The 13,989-nt window shown below is 34.4% G+C and overlaps 3 protein-coding genes across 5 annotated transcripts; 1 reads left to right on the top strand and 2 right to left on the bottom strand.

The window, feature by feature from the left end:
* The first annotated feature begins 2,822 nt into the window (after nucleotides 1–2,822).
* Nucleotides 2,823–7,401, top strand: LOC115698736 (external alternative NAD(P)H-ubiquinone oxidoreductase B1, mitochondrial). The gene is made up of 11 exons (XM_030625888.2): nucleotides 2,823–2,949; nucleotides 3,106–3,257; nucleotides 3,985–4,261; nucleotides 4,445–4,651; nucleotides 4,783–5,033; nucleotides 5,518–5,737; nucleotides 5,903–6,007; nucleotides 6,241–6,504; nucleotides 6,617–6,738; nucleotides 6,897–7,016; nucleotides 7,104–7,401. Exons 2-11 carry the CDS (start codon nucleotides 3,169–3,171, stop codon nucleotides 7,189–7,191), a joined length of 1,743 nt encoding a protein of 580 aa, XP_030481748.2. The 5' UTR covers nucleotides 2,823–2,949; nucleotides 3,106–3,168; the 3' UTR covers nucleotides 7,192–7,401.
* Nucleotides 7,293–12,017, bottom strand: LOC115698737 (pentatricopeptide repeat-containing protein At1g11900). Of its 3 annotated transcripts, XM_030625892.2 has the most exons (5): nucleotides 11,845–12,016; nucleotides 11,119–11,251; nucleotides 10,779–10,867; nucleotides 9,477–9,530; nucleotides 7,293–8,948 (listed from the first exon to the last, which is right to left on the bottom strand). In XM_030625892.2, exon 5 carries the CDS (start codon nucleotides 8,911–8,913, stop codon nucleotides 7,741–7,743), a length of 1,173 nt encoding a protein of 390 aa, XP_030481752.2. In that variant the 5' UTR covers nucleotides 8,914–8,948; nucleotides 9,477–9,530; nucleotides 10,779–10,867; nucleotides 11,119–11,251; nucleotides 11,845–12,016; the 3' UTR covers nucleotides 7,293–7,740. The 3 variants fall into 3 exon arrangements, with proteins under 3 accessions (XP_030481752.2, XP_060958973.1, XP_060958974.1); XM_061102990.1 differs by lacking the exon at nucleotides 11,119–11,251 and having other exon boundaries at nucleotides 11,845–12,017; XM_061102991.1 differs by having other exon boundaries at nucleotides 7,293–9,530; nucleotides 11,845–11,986.
* A 278-nt stretch (nucleotides 12,018–12,295) lies between these two features.
* Nucleotides 12,296–13,853, bottom strand: LOC133028934 (uncharacterized). The gene has a single exon (XM_061102989.1). The coding sequence runs from the start codon at nucleotides 13,851–13,853 to the stop codon at nucleotides 12,504–12,506; it is 1,350 nt and encodes a 449-aa protein (XP_060958972.1). The 3' UTR covers nucleotides 12,296–12,503.
* Nucleotides 13,854–13,989: the final 136 nt, after the last annotated feature.

The raw sequence follows: 13,989 nt of genomic DNA, 5'->3' as shown, positions 1-13,989 counted from the left end.
TCTACTAACCGCATCTAATGCTTATAAGTTGAGATCTGAACGTTTTTACTTATAGTAAGATTAACCATATAACCAACCTAAGCTCATTACTCTAATCATACTAGTGTTAGTAGCATTAGTCCATACTATTCAATATTTCCCAACATATTAGATATCAGTATCTTAGTACACTTCTATGTACACCCATATCACTATCTCTAATATGCTAGCTACATGACAATATAGTACATGTATATACTAAACATGTGCATATTGATAGGGTAGTTTAGGTACATTTTATAAAGTACTTAAATGTGTATTTCAATTGATTATATTTATTTTGTGCAGAATTACGCTTGTTTTCTACTTGTTTTAAGTTTAAATGGTAAAATTCATAACATTAATTGAAAATAAGAAGAATGAGATGAATATGATGAATTTATCATAAAATTTGGAGTTCTAAGATATAATGAGTGAAAAATTCTGAGTTTTGGATGCTTAACACGCTCTGTTTGTGATCGAAAATTAATTTTAAAGCTTCAAGACAATTATTGACTATGATGTGTTCACTTTCAAAAAACATGTGAATAAAAGTTCTATAGTTCTCTTTCATCTTTTCAAAACATCTTAAATCGTCCAATTCCGAGTAATATCAAAAGAGTTATGGCCAAAATATTATCAATCATCACACCCGGAAGCTCGTTGCCCAAAAAACAAGTACCCAGTCCACGAAACTGAAAAGGCTATGTCGTGGCCCGCCTACTTTTAGAGGTCCAATAGGGTTTGTAAACCTGAGTTTGAAAATTTAAGAGGGCTTTTGATTATGCAACTTGGGAGGCACAAAAATTAGAGAGAAAAAGGAGATTTTTCAAGCACAACTATTGTTCTTCATCAGTTCTTCTGTTATATTATTATTTGATGTTTCAAATTTGTTATTTGCAATTATTTAGAATAATGATTATGAGCTTGTTATCCTATTTTTTGCACTAAGACATGACATCTAGTTAGATGACACGTGTCCTATATTTCTCGACCTGGGCAGATGGTTTCACTCCTAGCAGCCCACAAGGATTGATATGAGTGAATTCAAATTGCGTAGGCAATAGGCATGACAGGATGTTCAGATAGAGTCACTGAAGGACATCCGACCAACTCGATTGTATTATCAACTCGTATGCACCAACCAAAAAATGTGAGTTGGCAATTTTAACAGTGATCTATGATATCTATAAAGTTTGCATGACACGAAGTAATCCTTAATTTTGTGGGATTGATTCGTATCTTCAGAGAATAAGGGAAATCAACCTGAACTTGCCCAATTTCTTTACTGTAATTGTGGAAACATATTTGTTTCTCATTTTATGTATTATAGATTAAGGGAAACTATTTCAATGTAAGGAGCCCCTATAAATAGTGGACTCACCTCATTGTTTGAGGGGAGGAATTGAATTAGAGAGAGAACACTCAAGAGGAAAATAGTAACTAAGAGAGAATTACTCGAGATACATTGTAAGAGCTTTAGAGAGAGAATACTTTATTATTTGTCTCACAAGTCAATACAACCTAAAGGGGAGTAGCTATTACCATGATCACAGGGTCGAACCTTTAGAAATTCTAGTGTGTTCTTTATTTACAGTCTTTACTATTTGTCTCACAAGTCAATATATATTTTAAGGAAACTTACAAAAATACTGAAATTTAGGTTAATTTTTAGAAAAATACTATCACACGGAAAAGTTTTCAAAAATCCTGTGTTTTTATTAAAACACTAGTAAAATACAAAACAACAGTAGAACAACTAAAAAACACTAGTAGAACACCAGTGAAAACTTAATACAGTATACTGCAATATGAAATTTATAAAAAAACACAGTAAAAAAGTAAAAAATACCGCTTGACAGTATTTTTATAAAAAATTGGCAAAGATTAGTATACCATGTAAATTTCCCTATATTTTATCCATTAAGAGTGCACCCATAATTATAACATATATCTAATATTTGTATATAAAATTAATCTTTATATTACATATTTATTTTAAGAGTGATAAAAAATATTAATATTTTTTTCGGAGAAATATATTAATATTTTTTTAAAATAAAATAAATGAATAAAATGATTGTGACATGACTTACCAAATGTCATGACACGTGTTAAATTTCGGTAGCTTCAGATTCCAAACTTCAGTCTGAGTGTAATACATTTTTTTTTTGAAAAAGTGTGTAATACATTTAAGAAAGTACTTTTTATTTTTTTAACTAAATTTTAACTAAAATAAGTAAAATGTTAAAATACAGAGTTATTTTATTATAGTAATGTTTTCTACATTAACTATTATTTGAATATTTGAACAATTTTTTATATCTTGAATTTATTAAATTTAAACTAATTTAATAAAATAAAATTTTTTTAGATTAAAATACTATTAAATTTTTTTAATAAAGGAGTAAAAAGTTTTCTATCTATTATTTATTATAGGAAGCCTCTTTTATATAGTTAGAACTTAGGAGGCCTTTAGTTGGGAGGAATGAAAATATAAGAATAAGAATGGGAATAAGAATGGAATGGAATAAAATTTAAAATGCATAAAAAAAATTGATAAAAAAATAATTAATTTTTTTTTCTTGATACATTGGAATGGTCATTCCTTCCTTTTTAAAATGGAATAGCCATTCCACCAAAATGGTAGAAAGAACATTCCATTAGAATGTTATTCCAATACTTTAAAATGCAACCAAACAAAGAAATAGAATGAAAATTATTTCCTTTCCATTCCATTCCATTTCATTACCTCCAACCAAACTCCACCTTAATTTTTAAAAGTTCACTTGCTATTTTAACTAAAAATTATGTTGAAAGAACTTGTTGGAAGATGCTTAATGGAAACTTTATCCCAAGTTTTAAAAACCAACCAGTCAACAATAAAACCTCTCAATTCTAATCATGGAACTTGGAACTTAACGCAATAAGGTAATGACACATGTACTTTTTGGTTGGTAATTAAATACTACTTTATTAATAATCTCTTAATTCTAAATTAATTAATTAATTAATACAAAGTCAACTACTATTAGTCAAGGCCTGATTTGAAGACTCTATCTGATTTTTATTTTCTTTACGCTACAGTTGCTAGTTCAGTCTTTTTTTCAGTTAAGAAGAATCTCTCCGATTTGATAAGTTGGTCTGAAAATGACATTCTCATCATTCTTTAGCAGAGCTTCAAAAGCATTACATGGCTACCCCGTTGCTCCCAAGCTCCTCATCTTATGTACAATCAGGTTCTTAACTTTGCTCATCAAAACTCTTATAATTCTTGCTAGGGACTTAGATGAGGCTCTTGATTGTTTCTCTTTTTCTTCTTTGGGGAAAACCAGTGGATGTAAACGGAGAAAAGTTTGAATAGTGCTTCTTTCCTTGATGAAAGAGAGTTAATGCAAAATCATCTTTTTCTCTCTTGTTTTTCTCAATTATTTTGGGGACTTGGGAAAAAACAGGAAAACAAAGAGAAGGAAGAGATTTTCAAGTTCAATTATGGCTTCAGATGTAATATAGGATTTTCTTAGCTGCTGAATCACATACTTTCTTATAGATTAGATAGTTTAGCGGGGACTAAAATTATGTTGATGGATATGGATCACATGAATGTAGCATGAAAATGCTATTTTTAGATTTGCGAGAAGAATCCCAGATCAGAAGTCGTTATAAAGCTTTTTCCAAGTGTTTTTATGTAAGTTCAGTGAAACTTTGAGAATGAAAGTGATAGTTCATTGATAAATAGCCAAAAAAAAAAAAAAAAAAAAACTAACTCCATTGTGATTTGCATCTTTTGAACTTTTAATCACTTACTTTAGAGTACTCCCAGAGAAAGTGACATGGTAGATACATAGATATTATGCTCCCTTGGTTATCAAGAATCCAATGAGATTACCAACCTGTGCCTGATTGATGATATGTGTAATTTGTTTCAAAAATCTGATGTTGTTCTCTTTTGTTGGACTACTGCAGTAGTGGAAGCCTTGTAGCATATTCAGAATCACAGTCAGATGTGAGCTCTCCTGGTGTTAATGCTAATCAAATTGAGCATGGGAAAAAGAGAGTGGTGGTTCTTGGCACAGGATGGGCTGGCACTAGTTTCCTTAAGGATTTGGATGCTTCGTTGTATGATGTTCAGGTTGTTTCGCCTAGAAATTATTTTGCATTTACGCCTTTATTGCCTAGTGTCACATGTGGGACAGTTGAAGCTCGAAGCATTGTTGAACCAGTTCGGAACATTATAAAGAAGGTAAATGAAATAAACAAATCCAGGACTGTGAAATTTCAAATTTATTTATATTTTCCTTTCCTTTTTTTTCTGTAGACACTATACTGTAAAATGGACACGAACAGTTTCGATATTGCTGTTTGGTTGACAAGCATCACACATTGTTTTTGTTGATACTGTCTCCTCATTTGTGTTTCATTCCAGAGAACAGGAGAAGTAAGATTTTTTGAGGCTGAATGTGTCAAGATTGATTCTTCAAATAAAAAGGTTATATGCCGGTCGAATTTTGATGACAAAGCACTAGGGAATGAAGAGTTCTGTCTAGAATATGATTACTTGGTTATAGCACTTGGAGCCCAAGTAAATACTTTTAATACTCCTGGTGTCAAGGAGAATTGCCATTTTCTGAAGGTACAGCCTACCTAGTTTTGAATGTAGTAGAATTTTTATAACTTGAGTTACTACTTTCCTTTAATTTATTTAATTGTTTAAACACCAATCAAGTTGCTTCCAGCTTATTTTGACAAGCCATCCTTGTGCAGGAAGTAGAGGATGCTTCGAAGATACGGCGTAGCGTGATAGATTGTTTTGAAAAGGCTTCACTTCCTGGGTTAACTGAAGAAGAAAAGAGAGCAAATCTTCACTTTGTTATTGTTGGAGGGGGTCCTACTGGTGTGGAATTTGCTGCAGAGCTACATGACTTTGTTGAAGAAGATATACTCAAGTTATATCCTGGAGTTAAGGATCTGTTGAAAATCACAGTGATCCAATCAGGAGATCATATCTTAAACATGTAAGATGAAAGAACAATTGATATTTCACATTCATCTGTCTTTATGCTTTCGAACACCTTACATTGAGAATCCACTTTTAAAATCTCTCTACCAACTTTTCCCTCATGTACCCTTCTTAAAATAGTGCAACCATTTTGTCTATGGATATGCTCTTGATTTTCTGCTTTTGTCTTCATTTCATACTTAAGAAGTGTGTAGAAAGAATAAATTCCCTACTTGGAGTGAGATTATTAATTGAGTTGGCTTCAGTGTGACCATCTTCTGAATCTTGCAGTCAACCATGTTTAATTACTGGTGCCATTTGTTCTCAATAAATCAATTTCTTGTTATTATTTCAAATATGATTTCCATGTTAAACTAATCTCTTTGCAGTCCCCTAGTTTTTACCACCATCTCTTTGTTCTGAAAATATATTAGTGTTTTTGCCCGGTCTTCCATCTTATGAAACTTCCCTTGCTTGCAATTATCCTTCTATTTTCGTAGGTTTGATGAAAGAATTAGTTCTTTTGCCGAGCTGAAATTCGGAAGAGATGGTATTGACGTTCAAACAGGATGTCGGGTGACTAGTGTGTCTGAAAAGGAGATTACAATGAAGAGCAAGACAAATGGACAAGTCTACTCCATACCCCATGGATTGGTTGTATGGTCAACCGGTGTTGGGACTCGTCCAGTGGTGAAGGACTTCATGGACCAAATTGGGCAGGTTCGTTACTAAGTTCCTAGCTATTTGATCACTAAGTGATGCTTAATGAATTGGAGGATCTATTTGCTTACTTGTGTGGATGTATATGACTTCTGCAGCACCCTTAGCCTCAGCTTTCAGGATTATTAAAAGAAATATTTTATTTACACCCTTCTAAACATGCAGGCTAACAGGCGTATTCTAGCAACTGATGAGTGGTTGCAGGTAAAGGGGTGCAAGAATGTTTATGCCATTGGTGACTGCGCTTCAATTGATCAACGTAAAATCATGGTACGTCAAGTACCTAAAGCTTCTACTTTTGCTTTCATCTTTGGTTGTTTTGATATGGTCAATTGGTGAAGTTGTAGTCATTTGCTCAAGCGGGAATGTATGTAGTCTTTTGCTCTCTCATGTTCATGACCGTTGTGATGTTGCGTCTCACTGTAAATTTTTGCTACTTTTATGTAGCTTCATAATTGAAAGAATATTGCATACATGAAAGTCATTCAATGATTCAATTTCAGGAAGATATATCAGCCATATTTGAAGCAGCAGACAAGGACAAATCTGGCTCCTTAACAGTTAGTGAATTTCAAGATGTAATAGATGACATCCTCATAAGGTATCCTCAAGTGGATCATTATCTAAGGAGCAAACATCTAGCTGATGTAACAGATCTGTTGAAAGATTCTGAAGGTAAAGGCAGGAAGGAAGTGGACATTGAAGGATTTAAATCAGCTCTTTCTCAAGTGGATTCACAGAGGAAGAGTCTGCCTGCAACTGCACAGGTTCATGTCTTTCCTGTTTTTATTTTTTGCTTTAGACAAGTTGTTCTAGCTCATAAGTTACTTTGTTGTCTAATAAAATAACCATTATCCTCTCCATCCTTTATGTTTTCAGGTTGCTGCTCAACAGGGTTCATATCTTTCTAGATGCTTCAATCGCAGGGAGCACTGCGAAGCAAATCCTGAAGGTCCTCGGCATTTTAGAAGTTCTGGACAACATCTGTTTCGCCCCTTCCAGTATGTTCCATACATTAATGTTCATCCCTTTTGTATCATTTATGTATCATTACAGCATACTAGAATTTGCTTGTATCATTTATGTATCATGACTTCAGTGTGTAAAATGCACGGCACCCCTTTTTCTTATTAACTTTTCACCAACTTTGGATCACAAGGTACAAGCATTTTGGGCAATTTGCTCCTTTAGGGGGAGAACAAGCTGCAGCTGAACTACCAGGAGACTGGGTTTCCATGGGTCACAGTACTCAGTGGCTATGGTATTCTGTATATGCAAGGTAATAATCTACTGCTAATATGTTTTATTTTGCTGCTCCATTATTAAAGGTAATAGTTTTTCATTTGAATTGTTTATGAAACTTCAGCAAGCAAGTAAGCTGGAGGACTAGGGTGTTAGTGGTATCTGACTGGACAAGGAAATTCATCTTCGGGAGAGATTCAAGCGGCATTTGAACTAGTGATAGTATATACAACGGTTGTCTTTACTTGTATTGGCACAAATTCAGAATATTTCTTTGATGATTTCCTTTTTTTGTTATTAGGTGAACTAACTATAATCTGAAAGCTCTCATTAGTCAATAATAAAAGTTGGCAATATTACTTCACAGACACATGATATTAACAATAAAATACAAAATCTATGGTAATGAAATTTTGGGAGAATCGGATCGTGATTCAAGGAAAAAAAAAGTTACAAGCAAAAGCTATGCTGGTATGAATTGTGATGAACAATTCTAGACTGTCTATGAACATGCAGTTGATACTTTGTACAATCGTTCTCTGGCTAAATCATTGCAACACACTCCGAAAAGGTCCCGGCACATGCATGGGCAAAAGCTTCTTCTTCATGCACTGGCAATTGTTCTTACAATATTTTGCTCAAAGCACAAGCAAGTTGATCAGATGAATATAATTTAAATGAACCTCAGAATGTAAGATCTTGTTCACGTTCATCACCTACAGAATATGTTTCAAATGAATCCCGTAGTATTGTTAGAGTCACTATGAATATGATTTAAAATCCTCTGTACTAGCCAGATCAGAGGGACTGCATGCTTTCATCTCCTCTAAGAGTGATTTTGCCAACTTCAATTTCCCTACCCTGTTCAAATTATGGACCAGTGACCTATAGATATAGATGGAGGGACGAATTTGCCTAGCCTTCATCTCGCTAAAGAGTCTCAACGATTCCTCAACATTTCCCGCGCGGCCAGTACAATCAATCAAAGCACTATAAGTAAGCAAATCTGGTTGGATTCCATTGTCGACCATTTCCTTAAAATATGATGTGCACATGTCTACTCTTCCTGCCTTCTTCAGATTGTTTAACAATGTATTGTATGAAATAACATCAGGGAAGATCCCAGCTTCCTTCATTGAGGAAAACTCATGAAGCATTTTATCAACATGACCAGCACAGCCCAAAATATGCAAAACAATATTGTATGTAATCAGATCTGGTTTGTGTTTTGAACTCTTTATCTGGTCAAATATCAAAAGAGCCTGATCACTCTTCCTACTTTCTGCAAAGGCCGAAATGATACTGTTTAGAACATTCATGCTTGGCAAGGTCAACTCCAAGATATTTTTGATAAACCTATGCAGATCTGTGCACCCAATTGCAAAAGACTTTGCAATATAAAGATAAGAAGCTGAAGGCAATGTTGTAGAAGACACAATTGCATCTGAAAAAACTTGAGATATAAGGACAGTGTCATTCTTTTCACAGGCTGCTGCCAATAGGACATTGTACGTTCTAGAGCTAATGAAGATATGTTTATCATGCAAGGTTTTGAGAAATCTAGCAGCAGCAGAAATATTTCCAGACTTGCACAGCTTATCAATATGAGCAGTACATATTTCTGAGGCAGACCTTGGGGCGGTTTCTATGGCAGCGAAAATTTCATTAAGGACTCGCTCTTCCTCTTCATTATCAGATGCCTTAGTTGAAAATGATTGACAACTGCCAACGAATTTACTTGCAATAACAAAGAGAGGTGAGGACCAAAAGTAAACAACTGGGATGAATATGATCTGGTTCTGTGAACAGAAGTGATTGCGTCTAGTTGGGTAAAAGTGATTAGAAACGGAGTGGCAGCTGAGAGTGCGAGAAGTTAATTGAGTTGCTTTAGTGCACGAAAGAATCTGCCTGAAGCTTCTTGAAGGGAATAACATTTTCCCGTTCACAAACTCTCTGGTTTAGATTGGCCCTGCATATATAGGGTGTTACAGTTACAAAATATATGGAATGGACAAGAGGTTTCGGGTTAGCTGTCTAGAGTGTCTAGACCAAAATAAGACAATGCAATTACCAAAGGATATGTTTCATTTGACATGTAATGAACAAACATAGTGAAATACTAAAATATCTCTTTGAGTCGATTTATATTGCTTCCAAGAATAAAAATCTAAGTACATTCATGTGTGGCAAAACCTCCTGATATGACTTTTCATGTGTAATCAGGATAACTGGACTCTTCATCCAAAATACATACAGAAAAAATCAAACTAGCCAGATACTTAGATTATTATCTTTCTTAATTCAACTTAATTATTTGGAAAAAATTTAGGAAGACAACTGGATCCCTTAACTAATTTAAACAAACCCAACCAAGTTAGAAACAAATCATCAGACATCATCTAGTAAAACAATATATCAAACTATCAGCCTTACTCGTATTAAAAGCAAACATCACACACATTCATTCATATCATTAAAACAGATTATCACCACTAACCTTGTCCGTGAAACTTAGCTGGAGAGAGCCCAGAATCAGGAGAGTCTAGACATTCTGAAAAGAGAAAAAGAGCAGAGCAACAAAACCAGCTTAAGGTCAATCAAACAACACAAAAATTATTTTGCTATATTCCGACTAGCTGATGTTAAAGATTCAAAACTCATTAAAATTATTAATAATTTTGTATATTTTTAATCTTGGAAAAGGTTTTATGTTTTATTGTTTCATTTTAAAAGAAAATATCTAAAAGCAAAATTGATAAGTAAATTAAAGCACAGTTTTATGAGAAAGACTTAAAAGCATTTCACTATATTTTATAAAATGGATAAATTAATGAATGGCTCCACTGTCTTCAGCTAGTTTCTTCTCTTATAAACTCCAATACCTACTTTGTGAGTTTTTCTTTTCTCTCTCTAAAATAGAAATTATCATTTTGTTACTCTAAATCCCAGCTAAAAGATAATCTTGTTGATACTCTTCTCGATACCTAAATCATAAGAACTCTGGAAGTTTCTCCCTCTCTCTTTCTCTCTAAAAGAAAACATACAAAATATCTCATATTTTCTTAGAATTGTACATGTTTTAATGCATCATTCAACAAAAAAATTTGTCAAGTAAGCATGTAAATAAAATCAACAAGCAAGTAATTGTGGCTTGCCTTCTCCAGAAAGAGCAAATAAATATTAGATACTAACTAAGATTATGGCTTGCCTTCCATAAATAAAAAATGGAACAAACAAAAATTGGCAATTTAGTTCAGCATGAATTTGTAAAAAGAAAAATTGTGCAAGGCGATACACAAGCAATAATTTAAGCAAATTTTAATACCACAAATATAAGAATTCAATCTAGCTGATTAACCATTCTCAATGCAGATATATGTTAATTGCCTCAATTCTAGAGTGTTCAAAAATTCCTTCTAAGAACTAAAATAAAATCATGTACAGCCATGACATGAAAATGAACAGTTGGTTTAAATCCCGAAAGAATGAACAAACAAAAATTGGTGTCTTAAAACAAGGGTAGAGCTGCTACAAATAATGACAAATTTCTTGTACCAATAAGAAAGCTCATTGTCCAATTATGCTTGAATGCTTCTTTAAAACAAGTTTAAATTTCTCAAAGAATGAAAGAATCATCACATAGAGTGATCAGATAGCAATTTAAGGAAGGAAAGCAGTAAGTGAGATGATTTAACCTATGTACAAACAACATCACATAATGAAAAACACTAATCCTAAAATCTAGTGATTGCTAACAGATAAGCATACTATAAAACCACAGAATCTTCATAGTTCATACCTTATCAATGTCAATCTTACATGCTATTACATGAGGAGGATACTGCTCGCTCAACTGTCCAATGATTGGAGATATCTACCTACATAGACCTGAAAAATAGAACAAGATTTCAATCAACAGTTTATAGAGAACATATACGTTAGAAACAAATTAAGATAAACTCTAAACTTAACATTCTACATTTGAAGTGTATGATTAACAACTTAACAAGATCCACACCACACTGCCCAGTGAAATAGAAAATTGCTGGCATTTAGACCCATCTTTTACGATGACAAATTTAGAGACAGGGTAAAGACAATGATTTAAAGCTGATAAGATTACATGTATAAAGTAGTACCTTGAACTTTGTTAAATCCACTTTTGAATCCCTCCCCGGTATTAATTAAATAACAATGGAAGAAAGGAAACTGGTGGAGCATAACTTTAGTTCAATTCAAAATCTCTTTATTTTAGAACTCAGTTGGGCATTTCTACAAACACATAGAGTAGATTAGCCATAAACATGAGAGGAACAAAATTAATTTCAAGAATCATAAAAAAACTAAGATTGATCGAGAAACACAACCTTCAATATGATGAGTGAAGGATAGATCCTTGTTATATATCTCAGATCCTTGTTATAAATATATATAATATTATTTACATGTAGTTTTGCTGCTTAATTTAGATTTTTATTCTTGTATATCATGCAAAACATCATACGATAGACAACATTGATCTTCCAAAAGCCAATACCAGTCCATTAAAGATTTCTCATAAAATAAAAAAAGCCAAAACTTTTGAACGAAAACAAATAGAAAATCATAATATTCAATAACATATTCTATTTTAAAAGGAGAGCACATCAATAACATATAAAATGAAACAAAGGTAGCTTTAATCTAATAACTATCCATTTCTCTGTCTTTTATCTCCATTAAATTCCAAAAATTACAAACATTTATAAAGCCATAATTTTTAAAGAAACCCAGAAATGAAATACTTTCATTCATTTAAGTAATTGACGAACAGTTTTTGTTACGTACAGAAAACCCAGAACTGATAGTGAAAAAGAGAGACTCACTATTTGAGAGAAGTGGCAGAGTGGAGGCGTGGAGCTGCGTCGACTCAGACTGAAGAAAGAGAGAACTCAGAAGTCGATGTTTGAATCGTTGATTTAGGGACGCAGACAACGACCCGACCCGACCCGACCCGATCCTGATTCTCTCTTCTCCCTTTTTTTTTTTTTGCCACCCCTCAAGCTATGAAGACAATACCAATCCTATAGAGAGAACCCGTATTCAAAAGTTGTCACAACAAGACTCGATAGTGTCTCTATAGACTCTATTGGCTTCATTCAGGGGCGAGAAGACTCGCAAGGGAAGAGGCTGGGTATAGACTATAGAGATCGACCTCTTCAACTTTTTATTTTCTTTTCCTTTTCAACCCTCCAAGTATTTTTGTCATTGATTATCAAATTTCAATACTTTACCTCCATGTTTACCAAAAGATAAAAGAGAATAATTAATAGGAAATTGAGAAAGATAAACTCTTTATCATACACATTTTTCATTCTTTTATTAACCAGACACAAAACGAAGCATTCCGAAAAAAAAAAGAACTTACACAAGAAACTATTAAAATTCAACTCAATCATAACAAGAGTTATGTTTACAGTTGAGTGCACCAAATTTCAGCAATTCTCTTTTCTCTATATATATTTAATTTTTTGTTCTTTCTTCTCTACACCATCTTCTCTTCAGCAAAACTCAGAGCTTGACAAAACGACGATGGTCCTTCAATCTTATCATCGGAGCAAAAGTAGGATTTCTTCCCAATCAACTCAACTACCCTTTTCGCCGGACCTGAGTCTCTTGGGCTCTCTTTAACACATCGGAATATTTTGATCTTGGGAAGCACATCTGCAGTCAGAGTTTCAGGCAATGGTGACTTCTGGCACTCCTCCTCGTCCAAGCCTTTAAAAACAACAACTTCGTGTGGGATTTCCCACTTCTTCTTCGTTCTGTTCTCCGTTCCTTGACTCCTACACAACTCTCTCCCTCCCCCACGTTGTTTTCCGGTGAACGACATTCGTTTCTTGTTGTCGTTTCTCCTGCTTTCGTCTTTGTCATCTTCAGGTAGAGACCTTTTCCGGCCATCATTCCCCGGCGTCTGATTATACCGGCTCGCCACAACTCTCCCCGTCTTAACGGGCTTTTTCGCGGCCACCGATTTTTCTCCCTCTTTGAATAGCTTCTTAGGTTGAATCGATGAAATAACAGCTTCTTCTTTCTTCACCGCCCTTTTAGAACCCACAGTCGTAGCGGCTTGTTTCGGTGGAGGTTGAGTTTTGGTTGTGGTTTTTCGAGATTTAGGACTGAGACTTAAACTCTTACCTCTTTCCTTAGTTACCCTCAATTCGTCGATATCTTGAAGCTTCCAAAAGCAAGATTTCCTGCGATTCTGGATTGTCTGAACAGGGGTAATTTCAATTTTGCTCAATCGTCGGAATCCGGCTCCGGAAATAATCTCCGACGGACCCAAACTAAGACCTCTGCGATTCGATTTCGGTTTGGTACTTTCTTCGATCTTAACACTCGGTTTGGGCTCCAAGAACTTGGCTGGAATTATTCTTCCTCGCCTCTCGATCGTCTTCTTGTTTCGTTCAGCCTTTTCAATTCGAAGCGCTTCTAGTCTTGACGATAATCGACTAATCTCGATCTCGATCTCTTCAATCTCCGAATCAATCTTCTTCTCATCACGCTCCTTTTGCCCTTCTTTCGAAAAATGCTCAAACTTCAATGGCCTTGCATGAGAGTTTAAGATGGCACTATTGGGCTGAAGCGGCTTAATGGGCACAGAAGATTTGACAGTGACAGGGGTTTTCATAAACCGGGGACTGAGATTCTCTTTGCTGTAATCAGATTCAAATGATTCAAACGAACGGTTCACCAAATCTGAATGCAGAGTAGACCAAGAAGCTTTAATGGTAGAGGCAGAGCATTCAAAATCATCATCGTCGAACGCAGCATTATTCCATACCTGAAGGTCTGGCCCATCCATGGTGTCTGGGTACTGAAGAATACTACTCATTTCTAAACGAACTAAATGGGTATAAACGATTTCTACAATGTCGAAAGGTTATATAAACGATTTGCTTAATGGTTTTTTACGGGCGATAATGGTGGAAAGTGAGAGTGACTTGATTGTGTAAGAAAAAATAAAACCA

Source organism: Cannabis sativa, chromosome 8, assembly GCF_029168945.1.
Source record: "Cannabis sativa cultivar Pink pepper isolate KNU-18-1 chromosome 8, ASM2916894v1, whole genome shotgun sequence".
Classification (NCBI taxonomy): domain Eukaryota; kingdom Viridiplantae; phylum Streptophyta; class Magnoliopsida; order Rosales; family Cannabaceae; genus Cannabis; species Cannabis sativa.
This window is presented reverse-complemented; position numbering and strand designations above follow the sequence as displayed.

Coding starts and splice junctions, on each gene's coding strand:
- LOC115698737 (XM_061102990.1), bottom strand. CDS start 8,913: ATGTTATTCCCTTCAAGAAGCTTCAGGCAGATTCTTTCGTGCACTAAA.
- LOC115698736 (XM_030625888.2), top strand. CDS start 3,169: ATGACATTCTCATCATTCTTTAGCAGAGCTTCAAAAGCATTACATGGC. Junction 6,739..6,896: donor CATCTGTTTCGCCCCTTCCA/GTATGTTCCATA, acceptor TTGGATCACAAG/GTACAAGCATTTTGGGCAAT. Junction 7,017..7,103: donor TGGTATTCTGTATATGCAAG/GTAATAATCTAC, acceptor ATGAAACTTCAG/CAAGCAAGTAAGCTGGAGGA.
- LOC133028934 (XM_061102989.1), bottom strand. CDS start 13,853: ATGAGTAGTATTCTTCAGTACCCAGACACCATGGATGGGCCAGACCTT.